This window comes from Oncorhynchus mykiss, chromosome 6 (assembly GCF_057628025.1).
Source record: "Oncorhynchus mykiss isolate SJ-2025 chromosome 6, ASM5762802v1, whole genome shotgun sequence".
Taxonomy (NCBI): domain Eukaryota; kingdom Metazoa; phylum Chordata; class Actinopteri; order Salmoniformes; family Salmonidae; genus Oncorhynchus; species Oncorhynchus mykiss.
The window spans coordinates 12,178,262-12,198,718 of record NC_143027.1 but is presented as its reverse complement, the minus strand read 5'-3'; the positions used below and the strand labels follow the sequence as shown (position 1 = coordinate 12,198,718).

The window sequence follows — 20,457 nt, the reverse complement described above, 5'->3', positions numbered from 1 at the left end:
AGATCATGTGACACTTAGATTGCACACAGGTGGACTTAATTAATCAAATAACAAGACTTCTGAAGGTAATTGGTTGCACCAGATCCTATTTAGGGGCTTCATAGGGAAGGGGGTGAATACATATGCACGCACCACCTTTAAAAAAAAAATAATAATAATTTAAAACAAGTTTTTTTTTTTAATTTCACTTCACTAATTTGGGCTATTTTGTGGATGTCCATTACATTAAATCCAAATAAAAAATGGCAAGGGGGGTGAATACTTTTGCAAGGCACTGTAGCTGCTGCCTTGGACCCACTCAACATTCCTGTCATTTTACAGTCGCTCTTTGTGCTCCCTGTGATTAACACGCTAGGTATTAATGAGCACAGAAACAAAACACTCTCTCTCTCGCTCTCTCCATATCTTCCTCCCTCTTTCTCCATCTCTTCCCCCCTCTCTCTTTCTATCTCCATCTCTTCCTCCCTCTCTCTATCTCCATATCTTCCTCCCTCTTTCTCTCTATCTCTTGCTGTGTGGATGCACTGCACCTTTTAATGACTCAGCCCTCTCTTGGATGCAAGTTCTTGTTTTGTTTGTCGTCAAAGAGGAGGATCAGACCTGCTAATATAGTGGAGGATCAGGCCTGCTAATATAGTGGAGGTTAAGGCCTGCTAATATAGTGGAGGTTCAGGCCTGCTAACATAGCATCAACCTGGTATAGCATCACCCTGGTATATTATCTCCCTGGTATAGTATCACCCTGGTATATTATCTACGTGGTATATCATTACCCTGGTATAGCATCTCCCTGGTATATCATTACCATGGTATAGCATCACCCTGGTATATTATCTACGTGGTATATCATTACCATGGTATAGAATCAACCTGGTATATTATCTCCCTGGTATATCATTACCCTGGTATAGCATCAACCTGGTATATTATCTACGTGGTATATCATTACCCTGGTATAGAATCAACCTGGTATATTATCTATCTGGTATATCATTACCATGGTATAGCATCTCCCTGGTATATCATTACCCTGGTATAGCATCTCTCTGGTATAGCATCTACCTGGTATATCATTACCCTGGTATAGCATCTCCCTGGTATATCATTACCCTGGTATAGCATCTCCCTGGTATAGCATCTCCCTGGTATAGCATCTCCATGGTATAGCATCACCCTGGTATATTATCTACCTGGTATATCATTACCCTGGTATAGCATCTCCCTGGTATAGCATCTCCCTGGTATAGCATCTCCCTGGTATAGCATCTCCCTGGTATATTATCTAAGTGGTATATCATTACCCTGGTATATCATTACCCTGGTATAGCATCTCCCTGGTATAGCATCTCCCTGGTATAGCATCTCCATGGTATAGCATCACCCTGGTATATTATCTACCTGGTATATCATTACCCTGGTATCGCATCTCCCTGGTATATATCATTACCATGGTATAGCATCAACCTGGTATATTATCTCCCTGGTATAGCATCACCCTGGTATATTATCTACGTGGTATATCATTACCCTGGTATCGCATCACCCTGGTATATTATCTCCCTAGTAATGCATTACCATGGTATAGCATCAACCTGGTATATTATCTCCCTGGTATATCATTACCATGGTATAGAATCAACCTGGTATATTATCTCCCTGGTATATCATTACCATGGTATAGCATCAACCTGGTATATTATCTACCTGGTATATCATTACCCTGGTATATTATCTACCTGGTATATCATTACCATGGTATAGCATCAACCTGGTATAGCATCACCCTGGTATATTATCTACGTGGTATATCATTACCCTGGTATCGCATCACCCTGGTATATTATCTCCCTAGTAATGCATTACCATGGTATAGCATCAACCTGGTATATTATCTCCCTGGTATATCATTACCATGGTATAGAATCAACCTGGTATATTATCTCCCTGGTATATCATTACCATGGTATAGCATCAACCTGGTATATTATCTACCTGGTATATCATTACCCTGGTATATTATCTACCTGGTATATCATTACCATGGTATAGCATCAACCTGGTATAGCATCAACCTGGTATATTATCTACGTGGTATATCATTACCCTGGTATAGCATCTCCCTGGTATATTATCTACCTGGTATATCATTACCCTGGTATAGCATCTCCCTGGTATATCATTACCATGGTATAGCATCACCCTGGTATATTATCTACGTGGTATATCATTACCCTGGTATAGCATCTCCCTGGTATAGCATCTCCCTGGTATAGCATCTCCATGGTATAGCATCACCCTGGTATATTATCTACCTGGTATATCATTACCCTGGTATCGCATCTCCCTGGTATATCATTACCATGGTATAACATCAACCTGGTATATTATCTCCCTGGTATAGCATCACCCTGGTATATTATCTACCTGGTATATCATTACCCTGGTATCGCATCTCCCTGGTATATCATTACCATGGTATAGCATCAACCTGGTATATTATCTCCCTGGTATAGCATCACCCTGGTATATTATCTACGTGGCATATCATTACCCTGGTATTGCATCACCCTGGTATATTATCTCCCTGGTAATGCATTACCATGGTATAGCATCAACCTGGTATATTATCTCCCTGGTATATCATTACCGTGGTATAGCATCAACCTGGTATATTATCTACCTGGTATATCATTACCCTGGTATATTATCTACCTGGTATATCATTACCATGGTATAACATCTCCCTGGTATAGCATCTCCCTGGTATATCATTACCTTGGTATAGCATATCCCTGGTATAGCATCACCCTGGTATAGCATCTCCCTGGTATAGCATCTCCCTGGTATAGCATCTCCCTGGTATAGCATATCCATGGTATAGCATCACCCTGGTATATTATCTACCTGGTATATCATAACCCTGGTATAGCATCTCCCTGGTATATCATTACCCTGGTATAGCTACTCCCTGGTATATCATTACCCTGGTATAGCATCTCCCTGGTATATCATTACCCTGGTATCGCATCTCCCTGGTATATCATTACCCTGGTATAGCATCTCCCTGGTATATCATTACCCTGGTATAGCATCTCCCTGGTATAGCATCTCCCTGGTATATCATTACCCTGGTATTGCATCTCCCTGGTATATCATTACCCTGGTATAGCATCTCCCTGGTATATCATTACCCTGGTATAGCTACTCCCTGGTATATCATTACCCTGGTATAGCATCTCCCTGGTATATCATTACCCTGGTATCGCATCTCCCTGGTATACCATTACCCTGGTATAGCATCTCCCTGGTATATCATTACCCTGGTATAGCATCTCCCTGGTATAGCATCTCCCTGGTATATCATTACCCTGGTATCGCATCTCCCTGGTATATCATTACCCTGGTATAGCATCTCCCTGGTATATCATTACCCTGGTATAGCTACTCCCTGGTATATCATTACCCTGGTATAGCATCTCCCTGGTATATCATTACCCTGGTATCGCATCTCCCTGGTATATCATTACCCTGGTATAGCATCTCCCTGGTATAGCATCACCCTGGTATGTCATTATCATGGTATAGCATCTCCCTGGTATATCATTACCCTGGTATAGCATCTCCCTGGTATATCATTACCCTGGTATAGCATCTCCCTGGTATAGCATCTCCCTGGTATATCATTACCCTGGTATAGCATCTCCCTGGTATAGCATCTCCCTGGTATATCATTACCCTGGTATAGCATCTCCCTGGTATAACATCTCCCTGGTATAGCATCTCCCTGGTATATCATTACCCTGGTATATCATCTCCCTGGTATGTCATTACCATGGTATAGCATCAACCTGGTATAGCATCTCCCTGGTATATCATTACCATGGTATAGCATCAACCTGGTATATTATCTACCTGGTATAGCATCTCCCTGGTATATCATTACCCTGGTATAGCATCACCCTGGTATAGCATCTCCCTGGTATATCATTACCCTGATATAGCATCTCCCTGGTATAGCATCTCCCTGGTATATCATTATCATGGTGTAGCATCACCCTGGTATATTATCTACCTGGTATAGCATCTTCCTGGTCAAGCATCACCCTGGTATATTCTCTACCTGGTATATAATCTACCTGGTATATAATCTACCTGGTATATTCTCTACCTGGTATATAATCTACCTGGTATATAATCTACCTGGTATATTCTCTACCTGGTATATCATCTACCTGGTATATAATCTACCTGGTATATTCTCTACCTGGTATATAATCTACCTAGTATATAATCTACCTGGTATATAATCTACCTGGTATATAATCTACCTGGTATGGCTCTGTCCCCTATCTGGTTTGGTCAGTTCTGTCCTTATAAAATGTGGGTTACCAGGACCACTCACTTTTAGGTCCTACCAGCATGTGTAGGGACTGCTTCCAGCCCAGTCTTAGCTGAGCACTTGGCACAGCGTCCAGTCAGTGCATGTGTGCGTTCGTGGTTGTAGGAGTATGTTCGTGCGTGGAGACAGGTTTACTGTACCAGGCAGCCCTGTGCCAGGATCTGTGACCTACAGTAAAGCCTCCAGATTAAGAGTGGCTTCATTTAACCAGCCCTAAGGGCCTGGTCTCTGCCCGCTGCCCCGGTCCCAGCTCACTACACTATACTGGGCCAAAGCCAGGCCTGGACAGAGAGCAGAGATCATTTAGAACACTCTGAACTTTTAGGAAAAACTCCCAATTTCTGATCGTCATAGAATGAATACATTATATTTAACCTAAGAATGTCATTATATGGGTGTGTGTCTGTGTGTGTTAACTGTGTATTAGAGTGACTCTGCGCTGTTGTGTGTGTTTCAGAGGTGCCCATGGTGCTGTACCTGTTTGCCCTGGTGTCCCTGGTGTTGCTGTGGGCAGGACTACACATGGGCTACAGATACCTGTGGATGCTCATCCTCTACGTCATCTTCAACCTCCTGCTGGTAAGATATCATCATTGTGTGTGTCTTATTGACTCTCTATTTCTGTCAAAACTTAAGGAAAATCTTTCTTAGTTTTGTAAATGTTACAACAGCACACGTACATACAGCAACTTCCTAGATACTTGAGAGGCCAGATGTGTAGACATTGGCGTAATAACTCTCCTCAGGTTCAGTAACTCTCCTCAGGTTCAGTAACTCTCCTCAGGTTTGTTATTGCCAGTGTGTGCGAGTGCAGTCTAGCTAGCAGATACCCATAGACTTCCAGTCATTGTGCTAACGCCAATTAGCATTGGCTAGCAAAACTACCTCTAACTTTCTTATACTGGACACAGAGACATAAAAATGGTGTCCACGAGTACATCTGACTCTGGGGAAGTATATCAAGGCCATTTTAAGTATCATTTTAAGCCACTGCACTGTCGGGCCCCGTGTGTGTGTGTGCGCGCGTGCGTGTTGGTCTATTGATGTGTGCGGGCGTGTGCCTGCATGCCTTGATGTGTGTGTGCATGTGTGTGTGCTTGTGTGTGTGCTTGTGTGTGTGTGTGTGTGTGTGTGTGTGTGTGTGTGTGTGTGTGTGTGTGATGAAGGGTGTTCAAGTTGCCTTTGAAGCCAACCTTTTGATGTCTGGCCCAGGCAGTCTGAGCTCTATTTGAGTGAAGATAGCATGAGGACTATCGTAGATACTGTATCTCCAGAGAGTGGCGGCCAGACCACTCTCTCAGTACTCTCAGTACAGAGTTGGAATGCATATCAGAGAGGGTGAGACTGAGAGAGGAGACGGGGCCATTCGTAAGATGGAGAGAACTTAATCATCAGGTACTTCTGTACAGCGCTGTATGATCTACAGCCACTAGTACTTAACATCTTGCTTAATAACGGTTGCATAACTGATAATGTGCTGAAAGATGTTTGAACTATTAATGCCTACTTCATTGTATGTTGCTAGTTGAGGGTAGATTCCACACACGTAAAGTAAGTGTATAATTTTATTTTTGTATTTATTTTATTTACAACATTCAAACAATTGTTGCATTAGGTAGGCGGTGGACTAGACAGCGGCATAATTGTTCTTTTAGACCTTGTGAATGTCTCTGTTAGCTGTCAATTTTTCTCCCAGGCGTCATTTGTCCATTAAGTGTGTCACACAGGTCCGTGGCTCTATGTAGATGACCCCTGGCTCAATAAGCTGCAGGCATCAAAATCAAATCAAATTGTATTAGTCACATCCGCCGAACAGGTGTAGACCTTACAGTGAAATGCTTACTTACAAACCCCTAAACAACAGTGCAGTTTCAAAAAAAGACAGATAAGAATGAGAGATAAAAGTAACAAGTAATTAAAGAGCAGCAGTAAAAATGTACAATATATACAGGGGGGTGCCGGTACAGAGTCAATGTGCGAGGGCACCGGTTAGTTGAGGTAGTATATACATGTAGGTAGAGTTATTAAAGTGACTATGCATAGATAATAACAGAGAGTATCAGCAGTGTAAAACGGGGGGAGGCAATGTGAATAGTCTGAGTAGCCATTTGACTAGATGTTCAGTAGTCTTATGGCTTGGGGGTAGAAGCTGTTTAGAAGCCTCTTGGACCCAGACTTGGCGCTCCGGTACTGCTTGCCGTACGGTAGCAGAGAGGAGTCTATGACTAATGTGGTTGGAGTCTTTGACAATTTTTAGGGCCTTCCTCTGACACCGCCTGGTATAGAGGTCCTGGATGGCAGGAAGCTTGGCCCCAGTGATGTACTGGGCCGTACGCACTACCCTCTGTAGAGCAGTTGCCATACTAGGCAGTGATGCAACCAGTCAGAATGCTCTCGATGGTGCAGCTGTTTGTTTTTTGAGGATCTGAGGACCCATGTCTCCTGAGGGGGATAGGTTTTGTCGTGCCCGCTTCACGACTGTCATGTGCTTGGACCATGTTAGTTTGTTGGTGATGTGGATTCTAAGGAACTTGAAGCCCTCAACCTGCTAAACTACAGCCCCGTCGATGAGAATGGGGGTCGTGCTCTGTCCTTTTTTTCCTATAGTCCACAATCATCTCCTTTGTCTTGAACACGTTAAGGGTCCTTAGCTTACTGATGACCTTTGAGGGCACTACGGTGTTGAACACTGAGCTGTAGTCAATGATTAGGATTCTCACATAGGTGTTCCTTTTGTCCAGGTGGGAAAGGGCAGTGTGGAGTGCAATAGAGATTGCATCATCTGTGGATCTGTTGAGGCGGTATGCAAATTGGAGTGGGTCTAGGGTTTCTGGGATGATGGTGTTGATCTGGGCCATGACCAGCCTTTCAAAGCACTTCATGGCTACAGGCGTGAGTGCTACGAGTCGGCAGTCATTTAGGCAGGTTACCTTAGTGTTCTTGCGCACAGGCACTATGGTGGTCTGCTTAAAACATGTTGGTATTACAGACTCAGACAGGGAGAGGTTGAAAATGTCATTGAAAACACTTGCCAGTTGGTCAGCGCATGCTCGCAGTACACGTCCTGGTAATCCGTCTGGCCCTGCGGCCTTGTGAATGTTGACCTGTCTAAAGGTCTTACTCACATTGGCTGCGGAGAGCGTGATCACACAGTCTTCCGGTACAGCTGGTGCTCTCATGCATGTTTCATTGTTATTTGCCTCGAAGCAAGCATAAAAGTAGTTTAGCTCGTCTGGTAGGCTCGTGTCACTGGGCAGCTCTCAGTTGTACTTCCCTTTGTAGTCTGTAATGGTTTGCAAGCCCTGCCACATCCGACGAGCGTCAGTGCCGGTGTAGTACTACTCGATCTTAGTCCTGTATTGACGCTTTGCCTGTTTGATGGTTCGTCGGTGGTCATAGCGGGATTTCTTCTGAGCTTCCGGGTTAGAGTCCCGTTCCTTGAAAGCAGCAGCTCTAGTCTTTAGCTCAGTGCGGATGCTGCCTGTAATCCATGGATTCTGGTTGGGGTATGTACGTACAGTCACTGTGGGGACGATGTCATCGATTAACTTATTGATGAAGCCAATGACAGATGTGGTGTACATCTGTCATCTGTGCTAGAAAAACAGTCCTGTAGCTTAGCATCTGCTTCATCTGACCACTTTATTATTGATTCTAGTCACTGTTGCTTCCTGCTTCAGACATTTTTTTTAAACTAGGCAAGTCAGTTAAGAGCAAATTCTTATTTACAATGATGGCCTAGGAACAGTGGGTTAAGAGCCTTGTTCAGGGGCAGAACAACAGAGTTTTTCCTTGTCAGTTGGGGATTCGATCTAGCAACCTTTCCATTACTGGCCCAACGCTCTAACCACTAGGATACCTGCCGCGGGAAGAATGTCACGATGACAATAACTGATGTGCTTAGAAACCCGAGCCATTCACAAACACCCATCTATTAAGTCATCTGATCAGATGTCCAGCCTGACCAACGGTATGACCTACTTCCTCCAATGTTCTCCAGTTGATATCAAGACTTCATGGAGATCAATCGAGTGTCTTTGTCTAAGACATGGCTTTGTTTCACAGCCTGTCATTTACGGCTTCCCTGCTACAATAAGCTCCAGCACACGACAAATCCCCTGAAGATGTAGAGAGAGGCCAACTAGCCCCCCCCCCCCCCCCCCCCCCCCCACCCCCACCCCTACCACAACAAAGCATTAGTTTCCAGGGAGTGTTCTCTGTAAGACAGAAATAATTTATCTGGAACAGACAGTTTCCTTTTCTACATGTAATGAGTTTACAAAGCAAGCTGTGTTCAAGACCATCGATTGAACTCTAAACAAATACATCTGACCTAGATATTCCAGAGCGCTCCTACTGCTACTGCTACCCCTACTGCTGCTGCTCCTCCTGCTACTCCTACTGCTACTCCTGCTACTGCTACTCCTACTCCTACTCCTACTGCTACCCCTGCTACTGCTACTCTTACTCCTACTGCTACTTCTACTACTGCTACTCCTGCTACTCCTACTCCTACTCCTACTGCTACTCCTGCTACTGCTACTCTTACTCCTATTGCTTCTCCTGCTACTGCTACTCCTACTGCTAATGCTACGGCTAATCCTACTGCTATTCCTGCTACTGCTACTCCTACTGCTAATGCTACGGCTACTCCCACTGCTATTCCTGATACTACTCCTGCTACTCCTACTGCTACTCCTACTGCTACTGTTACTTCTAAAGCTACTGCTACTGCTACTGCTACTACTCCTGCTACTGCTACTACTCCTACTGCTGCTCCTACTGCTACTGCTACTCCTACTGCAGCTACTCCTAATCCTACTGCTACTACTCCTGCTACTGCTACTTCTCCTTCTACTACTGCTACTCCTACTGCTACTCCTGCTACTCCTACTCCTGCCACTACTCCTCCTACTCCTGCTAATGCTACTCCTACTGCTACTCCTGCTACTGCTACTCCTGCTACTGCTACTCTTACTCCTACTGCTACTGCGGCTACTCCTGCTACTTTTGCTCCTACTTCTACTCCTACTCCTGCTACTGCTACTCGTACTCCTACTCCTATTCCTACTGCTACTCCTGCTACTCCTACTGCTAATGCTACGGCTAGTCTTACTGCTATTCCTGCTACAGCTACTGCTATTTCTACTCCTACTGCTGCTACTTCTACTGCTCCTCCTGCTACTCCTACTGTTACTCCTGCTCCTACTGCAGCTACTCCTAATCCTACTGCTACTGCTATTCCTACTGCTACTGCTCTTCCTACTGCTTCTCCTGCTACTACTACTGCTACTCCTACTGCTACTCCTGCTGCTACTCCTATTGCTACTGCTACTCCTGCTGCTCTACTACTGCTGCTACTCCTATTGCAACTGATGCTCCTACTGCTACTCCTGATACTACTGCTGCTCCTATTGCTACTGCTACTCCTATTGCTACTGCTACTCCTACTCCTACTGCTACTCCTGCTGCTACTCCTGCTGCTACTCCTACTTTTACTGCTACTCCACTGCTACTCCTACTGCTACTCCTGCTGCTACTCCTACTGCTACTCCTACTTTTACTGCTACTCCACTGCTACTCCTGCTACTGCTATTCCTACTCCTACTGCTATTCCTACTGCTACTGCTACTCCCATTCCTACTGCTACTACTCCTACTGCTACTCCTACTCCTACTGCTACTGCTACTCCTACTATTCCTACTGCTGCTACTCCTACTCCTACTTCTTCTCCTACTCCTACCTCTACTCCTATTGCTACTGCTACTGTTCTCTCTCCTAGCGATGCCAGCGTCGGGCTGTTTTGAACCTGTTGTGAAGCTGTTGCTGTCAGCAGGAACACAATTAAAGGACAATTGTTCTGCTTTGAGAGTCTGCTTTTACAGAGGAAAAACAATTTGTTTTGTGGGGAGATGAGGAACATTGAGATCAGAGCACTGATATTTGTGTCATGGCACAGTCATTAAGGTTACGTCATCACCAACACTAATGGACATTAATAGAGTGGAATCAACAGACAGGAAATGTAAAGTACAGTGCTGCATTAGCTTGAATTAGGTTTTTAAAATTAGCATCATTGAAATGATAATTTCATTAGGATTTATGATATAATCACGTTCATTCTATGTTGCGTGGAGTGAGGTTTATATGTGTATGGCAGGATAGCAAATCTTCAGATCACGGTTTACTGTTGTGGCTGCCATAAGCCTCAGAAACCCTAAGGAATCATTTCAATTACGTAGGTTATCCTAGCTATCTATTGAGTTGGTATAGTATCTGATTATCACACTTGCTTCTGTCCTGTAGTATTTTTTTTTACCACAGTTGCTTATGTGCCTCTATGCTATTGCACACTTGGCAGTTTCACTCTCATTCAGGATGTTTTGTGTTATCTCCCTCATGCGGTACATTTTCCATGAGGATCATTTTCCATGTTGTTATTGTTGTTGGAGTGACTGTTTCTTTGACTGTAAAAGGCTGTTTGTTTCTGCTCACAACCGCTGTGTGTGTGTGTGTATGTGTGTGCAAACATGCAAAGAAGGTATTTTCTCTGCATCCATTTCAACTCTATAGACATTGTTAATGCTATGGCTGTTTTCTACCATCTCTAAACCACAGCAGCATCACTACATGCAGTAGTCCACTGAGCAGCCGTTAGCCAGCTGGCTCCAGTGCACTGGCTATAATTCCTACATCCTGGTTAGTGGTTAGTTAGCACTGCTCTGAAGCTTCTAGGCTACATCAGAGGACATTTTGACAGGAAGGGCAAACATCAGGGAATGGATAGAATATTCCTGAGAAGACTTTGGGCCCTATCAGATCTAGGGAACTAGAAGCTGGTAACTTGATGTCCAGGATGGTTATTTTCTTGCATTGCAGAGATGTAAGCCTGGATGTAATGGGTCAAGTAAACAAACAAATGTTTCAGTGTGTTCTAGGTACAGTGCATTCAAAAAAATATTCAGACCCCAAGACTCTTTCCACATTTTGTTACGTTACAGTCTTATTCTAAGATTGATTAAATTGTTTTTTTCCCCCTCATCAATGTACACACAATACCCCATAATGACAAAGCAAAAACAGATTTTTTTAAATTTTAACAAATTTATAAAAATACAAAACTTAAATATAACATTTACATAAGTATTCAGACCCTTTGCTCAGTACTTTGTTGAAGCACCTTTGGTTACAGCCTCGAGTCTTCTAGGGTATGACGCTACAAGCTTGGTACACCTGTATTTAGGGAGTTTCTCCCATTCCTCTAAGCAGATCCTCTCAAGCTCTGTCAGGTTGGATGGGGAGCTTCGCTGCACAGCTATTTTCAGGTCTCTCCAGAGATGTTCGATCAGGTTCACGTTATCGATCAGGTTCGATCACGTTATCCTGTTCAAAGGTGAACCTTCACCACAGTCTGAGGTCCTGACTACTCTGGAGCAGGTTTTTATCAAGGATCTCTCTGTACTTTGCTCCGTTCATCTTTCACCGTAGGGATGGTGCCAGGTTTCCTCCAGACATGATGCTTGGCTGTCACACCCTGACCTTAGTATTCTTTGTTTTCTTTATTGTTTTGGTTAGGTCAGGGTGTGACATGGGTGATGTATGTGTTTTTGTACTGTCTAGGGGTTTTGTATGTTTATGGGGTTATGGTTGCCTAGATTGGTTCTCAATTAGAGGCAGCTGTCTATCGTTGTCTCTGATTGGGAACCATATTTAGGCAGCCATATTCTGTGGGTATTTTGTGGGTGATTGTTCCTGTTCCAGTGTTCACGTTACTGGATGGGACTGTTTCGTGGGCGGTCCTGTTAGTTGTTTTGTTTGGTGTTTAAGTATTCCCATTAAATATGGATTATCATCACGCTGCATCTTGGTCCTCTTCTCTTTCACCCGAAGACAGTCGTTACATTGGCATTCAGGCCGAAGAGTTCAATCTTGTTTCTCATGGTCTGAGAGTCCTTTAGGTGCCTTTTGGCAAACTCAAAGCGGACTGTCATGTGCCTTTTACTGAGGTGTGGTTTCCATCTGGCCACTCTACCATAAATGCCTGATTGGTGGAGTGCTGCAGAGATGGTTGGCCTTCTGGAAGGTTCTCCCATCTCCACAGAGGAACTCTGGAGCTCTTTCAGAGTGAGCATCAGTTTCTTGGACACCTCCGCGACCAGGGCCCTTCTCCCCAGATTGCTCAGTTTGGGAAGAGGAAGAGTCTTAGTGGTTCCAAACCTCTTCCATTTAAGAATGATGCAGGCCACGGTGTTCTTGGGGACCTTCAATGCTGCAGAATTGCTTTGGTACCCTTCCTCAGATCTGTGCCTCGACACAATCCTGTCTCTGATCAATTGAATTTACCACAGGTGAACTCCAATAAAGTTGTAGAAACATCTGAAGGATGACCAATGGAAACAGGATGCACCTGAGCTCAATTTCGAGTCTCATAGCAAAGGGTCTGAATACTTATGTAAATAAGGTATTTCTGTTTTTTATTTTTAATACATATGCAACATTTTCTAAAAACCTGTTTTCTCTTTGTCATTATGGGGTATTGTGTATAGATTGATGAGGGTGATACAAGTATGTAATACATTTTAGAGATGAGGCTGTAGAATGTTTAGAATGTCCCTGATTGAGTTTAGTAATGTGGTCGTTCACGCTCATTTAATCATTTATATTCTTTCTGTCTTCTATTATCCTATAAATTGATTTCTATCTGTCTTGTTAAATGCTACTGAAATCATTATCTCCCTAGCTAGCTTTTAAATGTTTTATTGAACCTTTATTTAATTAGGCAAGTCAATTAAGAACAAATTCTTATTTACAATGACTGCCTCCCAAGAGGCAAAAGGCCTCCCAAGAGGCAAAAGGCCTCCTGTGGGGACGTGGGCCTGGGATTAAACATACAAATGTAGGACAAAACACACATCACGTCAAGAGAGACACAGAAACACTATGTAAAGAGAGACCTAATACAACAACACAGCATGGCAGCAACACAAGACAAAACAGCGTGGTAGTTACACAACATGACAACAACATGATAGCAGCACAACATGGTAGCAACACAACACAGCAACAACACGGTAACAACACAACATGGCAGCAGCAAAACATGATACAAACATTGTTAGGCACAGACAACAGCATGAAGGGCAAAAGGTAGAGACAACAGCACCACACGTGAAGCTGGCTGGTTAGTGCTGAGCCTCTCTGTACCTCTTATGTCCTCTCTCCCAAGGTGGTGTAGGGCTGTGACCTAACCTCCTCTAGTCACACACACACACACACATAACCCCTGACCTTTGCCCTGTGCCCTCTCCCCAGGGCCTGTACGTGTTTGCTGTGTACTTCCTGATGCACAACCAGCTATGTTGGCCAGCCAAGGCCAGCTACACGGTGGAGATGAACGGCCAGGGCAGTCCAGACTCCGCCTACCAGGGAGGGGGTGCCGCCACCATAGGGGGGGAGATCAACAAGTCCACCCAGAACCTCATCAGAACCATGGAGGAGGTAACACACATGCAGTGTCTCTCTGCCATTGTTCCCTCCCTCACTGCCCCAAACTATGGAGAAAAATGGATAAGAAAGAGTGAGAAGCCCTGTTCAAGCCCTACAAGCTGACTGACTGACTGACTAGCTGACTGACTAGCTGACTGGCTGGCTGACCACTGTTACCAAAGCTCTGAGTCTGCTTTACCCTTACCTCCCATACCCCTTTGTCCCCTGCCCAGTGTTGGGGAGACAGAGGGGGGGGGGGGGGCAGATTTTATGTAATTTCTCCTGGGAACACTCAGTCCCTTTTTTTCCAAAGTAGGAATCCACTAATCCTGTTTTTTTCATGAGAACACAAATGTTGTGATTTGGAACCTTGGGGTCCATCCCAGCAGCAGAGCGGAGGGAGCTGGAGACAAAAGAGAGAAAATTGAGAGGTGGAAAGGAAAGAGAGGGGCGAGAGAGGCGGAGGGGATTGGTACATGGGAGGCATCTCGTCAACCCCCTTCAGAGCGGATATGACAAATCCACTGGTGCCTGGTGGTGCCTAATTCACCAAGATCTAGACACTCTGTACCCATTATAGACAATTACGCAGTGCTGTCTGTCATTACAGGCCTGTTCAGATAGTTCAGATAGGCTAGTACACCAGCTGTCGGTCTGGCTGTTGATGATATGTTGTTCATTTCAATCAGCTATGTAGTGCTAGGGTTAAAACTGAAATGTGCAGCCCTTTAGGTTCCCCAGGACCAGATGAAGAAACATTGAGATAAGCTATTAAACCTGGCCTGCCTGTGTCTAACTGTCTTTCTGCATGTCTGCCTGTGTCTAACTGTATGCCTGTCTGCCTGTGTCTAACTGTCTTTCTGCATGTCTGCCTGTGTCTGTCTGCCTGTGTCTAACTGTCTTTCTGCATGTCTGCCTGTGTCTAACTGTATGCCTGTCTGCCTGTTTGTGTCTAACTCTATGCCTGTCTGCCTGTGTCTAACTGTCTTTCTGCATGTCTGCCTGTGTCTAACTGTCTGCCTGTGTCTAACTGTCTGCCTGTGTCTAACTGTCTTTCTGCCTGTGTCTAACTGTCTTTCTGCATGTCTGCCTGTGTCTAACTGTCTGCCTGTGTCTAACTGTCTTTCTGCATGTCTGCCTGTGTCTAACTGTCTTTCTGCATGTCTGCCTGTGTCTAACTGTATGCCTGTCTGTCTGCCTGTGTCTAACTGTATGCCTGTCTGCCTGTTTGTGTCTAACTGTATGCCTGTCTGCCTGTGTCTAACTGTCTTTCTGCATGTCTGCCTGTGTCTAACTGTATACCTGTCTGTCTGCCTGTGTCTAACTGTATACATGTCTGTCTGCCTGTGTCTAACTGCCTGTCTGTGTCTAACTGTATACCTGTCTGTCTGCCTGTGTCTAACTGCCTGTCTGCCTGTGTCTAACTGTATATCTGTCTGTCTGCCTGTGTCTAACTGTATACCTGTCTGTCTGCCTGTGTCTAACTGTATACCTGTCTGTCTGCCTGTGTCTAACTGCCTGTCTGCCTGTGTCTAACTGTATACCTGTCTGTCTGCCTGTGTCTAACTGCCTGTCTGCCTGTGTCTAACTGTATGCCTGTCTGCCTGTTTGTGTCTAACTGTATACCTGTCTGTCTACCTGTGTATAACTGTATACCTGTCTGTCTGCCTGTGTCTAACTGTATGCCTGTCTGTCTGCCTGTGTCAAACTGCCTGTCTGTCTGTCTAGCTAGTTGTCTGCCTGTCTAACTGTCTGGGAGGGTGCTGAACTCTCTTTCCTTCACTACTCTTGTAGACATTCCGTGAGTTCTCTCTCTCTCTCTCTGTGTGTGTGTCTCTGTCTCTCTCTTTGTCTGTCTCTCTCTGTCTCTGTGTCTTTCTCTCTCTGTGTCTCTCTCTTTCTCTGTGTCTCTCTCTGTCTTTCTCTCTCTGTGTCTGTCTCTGTCTCATATTCATCAGCAGCAGGCTCAGAGCCTGCTTTTGTATGAGGCCCACGTGACCCCTTATCCTGCATTAACCCTTTGGGGAGCTTGGGCAACAGACTCTGTGTGACCCTCCATGTCTCAGACGTGATTACACGGCTCACAGGCCCATTCTCTGCTACCCAGAGCGGACTTGGTGCCAGAATGGGCCTGTTGTGTGTCATTGCATTAATCATGGAGATTTAGGTGACCCATTTACACGCTCATCTCTGGTTAGTGTTGTCTATGAAACGCCTTGAGGATAACCACTTGGCCATCCAGACACTCTAAATGTTAGCTCATAAAAGGCATTGTAGAAATGGAACCCTGACATACTTTAGGGTCTGTTATTTCAACTTGTTGGAATTTGTTGGAGTGGCTGTCTTTGATAATACCATATTGAGCCTGTAAACGCGTGTGTCTGCGCATTTCTGCGGCTGTGTGTGCTTGCGTGCGTGTGTGTGTGTGTGGCAGGTGTCCGCGGACTGGGAGCGTGCGTCTCTGCGTTTGGACAGCCAGCCCAGCAGTGTGTTTAAGCAGAGCCCTCAGGGCGGAGCCTACGCCACCGACGGAGGTTTCATCAACACCAACCTAGTGGCCGACGATGAGTCCCAGGACTTTGATGACCTCATATTTGCCTTAAAGACTGGTAAGAATCATCATCGCTGAGTCCCACATGGCACCCTATTCCCTATGTAAAGCACTACTTTTCTCAAGGTTTTTTATATTTGGCATTTGGACGTTTACACAGATAAACAGGTAGTGGGCAAAACACAAACTGAACCCTTACCACATCAATCCCAACCCCCTATATAGTGCACTACTTTTGACGAAGGCCCATAGGGCACTTTGTAGGGAATACTGTGCCATTTGGGACGGAGCCTATTGCAAATCCTGCACACGTATTCCTCATCAGCCATCAATATGAAGCCAATAAGTTATTCCTGAAGCCAAAGAGTTATTCCTGGTCAGGTCATTCTCAGGAAAAGCTCCTTGTCCTACTCCTCAACACCATAATGGTGTCATGGGAGAAGTGAAAAATGCAATGACTCACTATAAATACAAATCACATCTTATACCCTCGTAGGCTAAAGTTACAATGACTCAACAGCATACATCATTTTTTACATTTTACATTTTAGTCATTGACCCCACGCTCTTATCCAGAGCAACTTACAGTCAGTACATTCATCTGAAGTTTGCTAGGTGGGAGTCGGATAACCACATATCACAGTCATAGCAAGTATAAGTTTCCTCAATAAAGTAGCTGGGTCAGAGCTAGTAAGGGGGAAAATAAGTCAAGTGTTAGTTCAGGAAAGGCCTTTTTGGAGGGGTCGGTGTGAGGAGGGGGTGTGAGGGAGGGGTCGGTGTGAGGAGGGGGTGTGAGGGAGGGGTCGGTGTGAGGAGGGGGTGTGAGGGAGGGGTCGGTGTGAGGAGGGGGTGTGAGAGAGGGGTCAGTGTGAGGAGGGGGTGTGAGGGAGGGGTCGGTGTGAGGACGGGGTGTGAGGGAGGGGTCGGTGTGAGGACGGGGTGTGAGAGAGGGGTCGGTGTAAGGAGGGGGTGTGAGGGAGGGGTCGGTGTGAGGAGGGGGTGTGAGAGAGGGGTCGGTGTGAGGAGGGGGTGTGAGGGAGGGGTCGGTGTGAGGAGGGGGTGTGAGGGAGGGGTCGGTGTGAGGAGGGGGTGTGAGAGAGGGGGGTGCTGTGGGATTATTTAAGATACTCTTTGAAGATGTAGGGTTTCAGATGTTTTCAGACGATGGGTAGGGACTCTGCTGTCCTGGCTTCAGAGGGAAGCTGGTTCTACCATTGGGGTGCCAGAACAGAGAAGCGCTTAGCCTTGGATGAGCTGGAGCTGCCCTTCTATAGGGGTAGGAGGGCCAAGAGACTAGAGATGGCAGAATGGAGGGCCCGGGTTGGGGGTGTAGGGTTTGAGCAAAGCTTGAAGGTAGGGAGGGGCAGTTACTCTTGCTGCTCCATAGGCAAGTACCATGGTCTTGTAGTGGATGCGAGCTTAGACTGGAGGCCAGTGGAGTGTGCAGAGAAGCGGGGTGACATGGGAAAACTTGGAATAACATACAAATCTTATTCCCTCGTAGACTAAAGGTCCAATTTGTACTTGAGCATACATTCTCTATCTGGAATATGGGTGACTCACATATGGCTTTTAACCTTTGTGTGACTTTTTTCTATGTGGGCTCATGTACACGGTTGTGTGTGTGTGTGTGTGTGTGTGTGTGTGTGCTAGCATGCCTGTATTGTTTGCATGTGTGTAGCCATTACTGCTGGCCCTGCTCAATCACTCCTTTGCAGAGCTTTAATCCTGCACCCGTAGGAACCGTTTTTCCTCAGTCATCAACGTTTAATGAGATAAGGGGCTAACAGCAGACTGATATATCACCCCTCCCATTCTCAAGTCACAGAGTAATCGCTTCATGCTGCCTGAATAACAAGTGGTGGACCCAACTGAACACATGCCAAGTGGTGCTCAGTACTTTTTCTGTATGAAATATATATATATAGCCCCTGGTCCAAAGTAGTGCACTATAAAGGGAACAGGCTTCCATTGGGGACGGAACCATAGAATGGTGATGTCATGGCTCTTTCGTAGTGACCAAGCCGTCAGTGCTCTGTGAAAGAGTCATGACATGGAGCGTGACATCCTCATACAGTTTAGATGGGACGTCTCTTCGCCACACATAGCTACTACGTTCACTGCGGTTGGATTCTTAGAGAGGACACCTGTTAGTTTTATTAACCTTCCTTCTCTCTCTCACCAATTAAGATCTCTGTTCATAGAAACACACCCCATGGAAAGAGACGTGACATTTAACTTTTATACCAGTCAAGCCTGGTAGCCGTGTCCATATCATGGAAAAGGATTTGACCCTTCCTCGTGGTGGCCAGCCAAGCCCCTGAAGGGCCCCATGCTAAACGGGTTAATCTGGCACCTCAATGCTAACCAGGCCCCTGGGAGTGGGCCGAGAATACACACCAGTATCCACACCCAGAAAAACACTTGTCCATTGCCGTGGTGATGCTAAATTAAAAGTCTCCCTGGCGGTAGCGGAATTGGAGGGAGTCAGAGGTGTTAATGAGAGTGGATTGGGTAGAGAGGGTAATGTTACCGTAAACAAAAGCCTCGGGGAGAGGAGCGCTAACCCTTCTTCTGCCGTCTGTGACGTGGATTGTGTGCGCTGTATTCTAATAGGCAGTTGTTATGGAGGATGAGTTAGCGTTTCTCTGGCTTTCTCGATCACCCATCGGTACACCCCAACATTCAGCCTCAAGAGGAATACAGATATGGATAGGGTGGCATTTACATTTTAATTACCTCTCTTACTGGTCAAACAACAACCAATCAAGGTTAAACAAGATTGAAAAGCATAAAGCAAAATGTATAAACACAAATATTTGCTATTATGTCTTCATCAGAGTGCCTCCAAGACCCCCTTTGGTTGTTGTGGAACACCTGAAGCGCTCCACCTACTTACAGTATTTCCTATTTTCTTCAAGGTTAAACAGAATAGAGGGGGGTGATTATTATGGGTAAAAAACAACCAATCCTGGCCACTCTTGAACCAGATAGAAAGTATGCAGACATTTTAATGGACCTGTATATTTTCATAATACGTGCATCCCAAACAATACCATATTCCCTTAATAGTGTACTACTTTGACGAGAGCCCCATGGGTCCTGGGGTATAAGTAGGGAATAGGGTGCCATTTTGGATACTCCATTGTTCATACCTTTGGTAATGTTGAAAATGCTATTTTACATAAAGTGTTGATTATTGATCCGTCACTTTTCGCACAGGACACTGCAGCAGGTGTTGATGTTGAAATCTTCGGTATACAAAGAACAAATGACTTGATGTTTTGTTAACGAGTTTCTAAGTTAACACTGAATGATGTCAAACATTTATCATAGCTCTGATCCACGGTGTAGTGTACAGAGAGTAGTGGATGAACGCGCACTACGCCGTGGACCAGAGATGACAGCATTATTAATAAGTGATGCTTGAAGTGCGCTGTCTCTGTCTCTCTCCCCCTGTCAGGATCGGGCCTTAATCTGAGCGACAACGAGTCGATCCACGGGAGTCATGACGGTGGGAGTACGGCCCCGTCTCAGATAGTAGAACTACGACGCATCCCCATCGCAGACACACACCTCTAACCTCCCACGTTTTTATACCACAGAGAACAACACAAGTGTTTTTAATTTTCTACTGCACAAAAACATCATGGTTTTTTTGTAGAGTAGTTTTGGTTTTCGTCAGTTTGATGTCATGAAAGCCGGTGATGTTTTTGTCTGTTTTTATATGAATATATCAATGTGTTACTAAATGAACGTGTAAAGGCTCTCGAAGCTGATTTGATCTCTCCTGGGTGTAAATGATTTTGTATAGTTTTTAGGACACAAGCCAGCACCCTCAAACCTGCTGCTAAGGTTTCTGTAACATTGTGAATAAATATCTCATTAGATATTTTACATCGGACTGTCTTGATTCAATTGTGATTGGGTTTAGAGTGGCCGGCAGCAGTCTATGGTAAATGTCAGCAGTCAAACATAAAGAGAGGAGAACCTGTGTGAGAGTTGCGTAACGCAGGATGTG

At 45.1% G+C, this 20,457-nt stretch overlaps 1 protein-coding gene across 1 annotated transcript in view; it reads left to right on the top strand.

The window, feature by feature from the left end:
- The window catches only part of LOC110525279 (adhesion G protein-coupled receptor V1), a 255,023-nt gene extending 234,690 nt beyond the window's left edge, over positions 1-20,333 (top strand). Inside the window, exons 87-90 of the mRNA XM_036979421.2 lie at positions 4,857-4,978; positions 13,712-13,897; positions 16,320-16,494; positions 19,900-20,333. Coding sequence (XP_036835316.2) covers positions 4,857-4,978; positions 13,712-13,897; positions 16,320-16,494; positions 19,900-20,018 — 602 coding nt within the window. The 3' untranslated portion in view covers positions 20,019-20,333. The remainder of the gene's footprint in view (positions 1-4,856; positions 4,979-13,711; positions 13,898-16,319; positions 16,495-19,899) is intronic.
- The last annotated feature ends 124 nt before the right edge of the window (positions 20,334-20,457 follow it).